The sequence below is a fragment of a genome, unplaced genomic scaffold (assembly GCF_019419815.1).
Source record: "Pyrus x bretschneideri cultivar Hongxiangsu unplaced genomic scaffold, Pyrus_bretschneideri_v1 Contig55, whole genome shotgun sequence".
NCBI lineage: Eukaryota > Viridiplantae > Streptophyta > Magnoliopsida > Rosales > Rosaceae > Pyrus > Pyrus x bretschneideri.
The window spans coordinates 2,065,903-2,071,265 of NW_025999793.1; the positions used below are offsets into that span (position 1 = coordinate 2,065,903).

At 35.1% G+C, this 5,363-nt stretch overlaps 1 protein-coding gene across 1 annotated transcript; it reads right to left on the minus strand.

The window, feature by feature from the left end:
• Positions 1–3,698: 3,698 nt before the first annotated feature.
• LOC125470956 (U1 small nuclear ribonucleoprotein C-like) lies at positions 3,699–4,984 on the minus strand. Its single transcript, XM_048570799.1, has 3 exons — positions 4,910–4,984; positions 4,319–4,848; positions 3,699–4,075 (listed from the first exon to the last, which is right to left on the minus strand). Exons 1-3 carry the CDS (start codon positions 4,982–4,984, stop codon positions 4,021–4,023), a joined length of 660 nt encoding a protein of 219 aa, XP_048426756.1. The 3' UTR covers positions 3,699–4,020.
• Between the last annotated feature and the right edge of the window lie 379 nt (positions 4,985–5,363).

Consider the following 5,363-nt stretch of genomic DNA (forward strand, 5'->3'; position numbering starts at 1 on the left):
GCAATTTGTCAATTTTATATAGATTGTCATCTCCATATGTAAATTAATTCAACAAATAATATTTGTTTTGTAGACTAGAAGATTACTTCCATTATTCCAACAAAGAAAACGAAATTGAAGTTTAGTTGACCTACAACCCAAAGTATGCATTTTACTCTCAATCCCTCTTGCAATTTTTGTTTCTAAATTACGGTTATTTTCTTACTAAATTGATGTCTTGTAATTTCTTTTAATTAATTGCCTAATTTGTTTTAGTTTGTAAAATTTAGTATATATGTTCATATTTCTTATAATTTAAAGTTAATCAATTTATATTTTTTAGTTTTCAGTTATGGAAAGGTATTTCAAAATAAAATCATAGCCTAAGATATTAGAGTTGTCGTCTCCAATGAGTCCAAAGAACAATAAAAGTAGTTTTGCCAATTTATATATTATGATGTTTTGGTTAATAGTTTTGCAAATACTATCCGTTTTTTTTCCTAACTTTTGTGGGAGGCCCCTCCTAAGTCGAAATCCTGGCTTCGCCATTGTCCATGGCTGAAGGTTAAGAAGTGAGATGGCAATGTTTGGGTCTGAAAGATTAGGGGGTGAAAGTGAATAACCTATTCTATTATTTACAAAAGCCAAATCAAAATTAATGAACCCTTTATTGAAAAAAATTAAAAATATATAAATTTCAAGGTTATATTTCCAACGAATGCATGAAAATTGAAGAAATATTATTAGGCTAAAAAAACAAGGAATATTTATTTTCTTTTATATAAGCGATATTAGGAAGAGGAGAACCAAACACATAATAAGGGAAAACCTATTGAACCTTGAAGAGGAGGAGGAGCAGGAACACCACTGGGAGATTGCTTGTGAGGAGGTACATCATCGGAGGTGGTTGTTGTTGATGAGAAGGAGGAGGAGGCCGGTGCTGGTAGTGATAACTCATTGTTGGTGTTCTCTAGATCGATTTTGTTGATTAATGAAAATGTAACCTTATGTAATTTTTTTGCTTTTAATGCAAAATGCTAGGAGATGGGTTTTCGTTGGCCAAGGAACCAAAAGAAATTTATCTCCATCAATATTCAATATCTAGAAAGGTTTGTTAATTCAAATTAGTCTGCAGTAAATCGCAGCTAACAAAATTATGTTTTAGTTTTGACACGCTGGATTGTTTAAAGTTAGGACCATGCAAATGGAAGATGTGAAATTTGTATTTGATAGCTTAAGTGAATTTTAACATGCAAATGGGAAAATTCTAAAAATAACTCAAGGTCCAAGAGGGTGGCCTTATATGGCCACTTTGTGGCGCTGGTAATCTTGAGAAAAAGTAATTTCACCTAGAGAATGAAAAAGATCTCCTCAAAATGAATTTTGTATTGCCTCCAGTATCTTAAACAACTTTATTGTTTGGAACAAAATTGAATAGTTGAGATCATATATTACAATTTCTTCCTCTTCTTCCTTATTTTGTAATGAATAATATATGAAAAAGTCACACAAATTTTCAACAAAAAACAGTCACATAACTGTTGCTTACCTCCGTACAATTCACATGTCTCACTTCTTAAACTCATGATGTTCTAGCATGCATACTATTCTTCATCTTTTTCTTTGTCAATTGCTTCTTTTTTTTTTAGGGAAAAATGCCAAAAGCAATCTTGAGAAATGATATCCAAATTTCACCTAGCTAGAGAATGAGAAATACCTCCCTAGAATGAATTTTTAATTTTCTCCAATATCTTAAACAACTTTATTGCTTGGAACAAAATCAAATAGTTGAGATCATATATTACACTTTCTTGCTCTTCTTCCTTATTTTGTAATGAACAATATATATGTAAAAGTCACATAATTTTTCAGCAAAAAACCGTCACATAACTGTTGTTTACCTCCATACAATTCACATGTCTCACTTCTTTGACTCATAATGTTATTGCATACATACTATTCTTCTTATTTTTCTTTGTCAATTGATTTTTTTTAGGACAAAATGCCAAAAGCAATCTTGAGGGATGGTATTCAAAGTTCACTTAGCAATGAGAAAGACCTCCTCAAAATGAATTTTTAATTTTCTCCAATATCTTAAACAACTTTATTACTCGAAACAAAATCAAATAGTTGAGATCATATATTACATTGTCTTTCTCTTCTTCCTTATTTCGTAATGAACAATATATGAAAAAAGTCACAAATTTTCAACAAAAAACGGTCGCAAAAATGTTGCTTACCTCTATACAATTGACATGTCTCACTTCTTAGACTCATAATGTTATAGCATGCATACTATTCTTATTCTTTTTTTCTTTGTCAATTATTTTTTTTAGGGTAAGGCCAAAAGCAATCTTGAGAAATGGTATCCGAATTTCACCTAAAGAACGAGACAAACCTCCTCGAAATGAATTTTTAATTTTCTCCAATATCTAAACAACTTTATTACTTGGAACACAATTGAATAGTTGAGATCATATATTACACCTTCTTGCTCTTATTCCTTATTTCGTAATGAACAATATATGAAAAAGTCACACAATTTTTCAGCAAAAAAGTCACATAACTGTTGTTTACCTCCATACAATTCACATGTCTCACTTCTTTGACTCATAATGTTATTGCATACATACTATTCTTGTTCTTTTTCTTTGTCAATTGCTTTTTTGAAGGGCAAAATGCCAAAAACACTTGCATTAATCAAATCAACACATACATGAATAACAACGTGCCAACAAAAATTGACTTGAAAAAACCCCGTTGTCAATGTTTTATTATTTTTTCTGATGTGATGTCCTCAAAATAAATGGTTAGATTGGCCCAACTGCTACGTTCTTTCATGTATAAATTGATAATGTTCGTGGCGGTGTCGTCATCTCTTGTATATATTTACCCCTTTGCAGTGATAGGTGTACGTAATACTATATACGCATCAATTCTCTCACTTTCCAACTCATTTTCTACGTTCTTCCGCTCTCTTCTTTTTAATACTATTGTCAACAACCTAATCAATTAAAATACATATGATAAACGAAAATTGCCGAGCAGCCATATGGCGTAATCTCTCTTGATGCGCTCGGCTTCCACTTGGTACTGTAGCCGGACATATTCGGTGTCTAATTCCCGTCAAGGCTCGGCGAACTTCGTCCAGTTCTTAATCCAGGCAAAGGCACCGCTCCACGTTCATAATCTCCCGTCCCTGGGACCACCTGCGGCCAGGGCAGTTGCTCAGGCATCTGTGCCAGCAAGGTGCGTGTTTTGATCGTCGAGAGAGCTGTGATGATGGTTTGTTCCATCTCAAGGCTCTACCGCGCAGATGGGCGATTTGCGCATCTAGGGCTTGCCGGCCCATCGGAAGGGTAGCCTCCGTCTGTGGCGCGAGCTCTGAGGTAGAGTTCCCGTTGAGGCCATGGAACGCGGGTCGGGAATAATCGAAAATTGGTCTTTGCCGGCGAAAATTGGTCTTTCCCCGTCAAAAATTTATTTCTTAGCTAAAATTGTCGGCTTACATTACATGGTCATCCAGAAAGCTTATTTTTTTTAGTGTAATTCGAATATCATAAAAATAATTTCATTTGAAAATATATAATATTTCAACAATTAAATTTCTGAATATTTTTCTTTTGGTTTTTACAACTATCCTCCATGAAGATATGAACTTTGCTCCCCTCTTCAATTTTATTATTTATATTTCGTGTAAAGCTTTTTACAAACCTTGTCAAGCGAGTGAGGGCTTTTCCTCAAGCATTAGATCGAGCATATTATTTGCTCAGAGTCACAGATAGATATTCCTTCTCCATCTCCTAAATTTCTATCCAAGCTCCTGATTCCTGATCAATAAACTAACAAGGCCAAATTTAATTTATTTAAAAGATTCAAAATAAATAGTACTACACCCTTTTTCACTGTCATATGTTTATAGGAATTGCAAATTGACACTCTAGAAGAAGATACAAAACCTAAATAATAGAGAAATATTTGGCAACTACATTTAGGAGAATAATTTTGTACAGAATATTCTTCGATCAAATAAGACTTCAATCACATTCCTCCCCATAAGCAATCCAACATACAGCAACAGCAGAGAGCAGCCAAGCTGCACCATTTATAAAATTGAAAGAGAAAAAAAAAAAAAAATTAGAGAATTCACTTAATTCATCTATCCCCTTAAAATACCATCATGCAAAATATAGAATATCATGCATAAGTTTGTATAAAATGGGTGAGGAAATTGTAAATATTAAGTCACGTAAAATGTCGTTGATCGTTAATTAAGAGCCAACACATTTTCGTATGCGTCCATACAAAGAGAACAAAGAAAGAAGAGGCGTAAACATACCAGCCATTCAAACAACCCGTGCTGCTACTAGTATTGGCTTGCTGATGATGGACAGGTTGGGGGTGATAATGAGGGGGATATCCTGGAGGAGGATAGCCGTGCGTAGGATATCCGGGAGGAGGGTAGCCCTGGGGAGGGTATCCTTGGGGAGGATAACCCTGGGGCGGATAACCTGGAGGCGGATAGCCTTGAGGAGGATACCCGTGTGGCGGAGAACTTGGAGGAAGATGCCCACGATGTGGAGAACCCTGAGGAGGATAGCCTGGAGGTGGAGATTGCCCTTGTGGAGGGAGGTATCCTTGCGGGGGATATGAAGGTGGTGGAGGAATGTCCCTGGGATACCCTTCAGGTGGTGGTGGATAACCTATTCCAGTATTTACAAAAGCCAAATCAAAATTAACGAACCCGTTATTGAAATATATAAATTTCAAGGTTATATTTCCAACAAATGCATGCGAATTCAAGGAAATATATGAGTATATACAAGCGATATTAGGGAGAGGAGAATCAAACACCAAATCTTGAGAAACCTATTGAACCTTGAGGAGGAGGAGCAGAAACACCACTTGGAGATTGCTGGTGAGGAGGAACATTATTGGGAGGCTGTGAAGGAGGTTGTTGTTGAGGAGGAGGAGGAGGAGGCTGGTGTTGGTTGTGATCACTCATTGTTGGTGTTCTCTAGACCGATTTTGTTGATTAATGAAAATTTTACCTTATGTAATTTCTTGCTTTTAATGCAAAAAGATAGGAGATGAGCTTTTGTTGGTCAAGGAACCAAGAGAGATTTATCTCCATCAATATCCAAAATCTAGGGAAGTTTGTTAATTCAAATGAGTCTATAGTAAATAGCGCGCGGCTAACAAAATTCTGTTTTAATTTTGACACGCTGGATTCCTTTAAAGTGAGAACATGAAAATGGAAAATATAAAATTTGTATTTGATGGCTTACATGAGAATTTTAACGCTTTGAAACTGTTTCAATATATAAGTTGTATTGAACTCTTTTAGATTTGTGATGTGAGACTTCACATTCTTCAACAATGAT

What these genes read in the sequence shown, in the direction of transcription:
- LOC125470956 (XM_048570799.1), bottom strand. Translation starts at nt 4,984, where the DNA reads ATGAGTGATCACAACCAACACCAGCCTCCTCCTCCTCCTCCTCAACAA. An exon ending in CTTCACAGCCTCCCAATAAT is followed by an intron (nt 4,849 to 4,909) that starts GTTCCTCCTCAC and finishes AAGGTTCAATAG; the next exon opens with GTTTCTCAAGATTTGGTGTT. An exon ending in ACGGGTTGTTTGAATGGCTG is followed by an intron (nt 4,076 to 4,318) that starts GTATGTTTACGC and finishes TAAATGGTGCAG; the next exon opens with CTTGGCTGCTCTCTGCTGTT.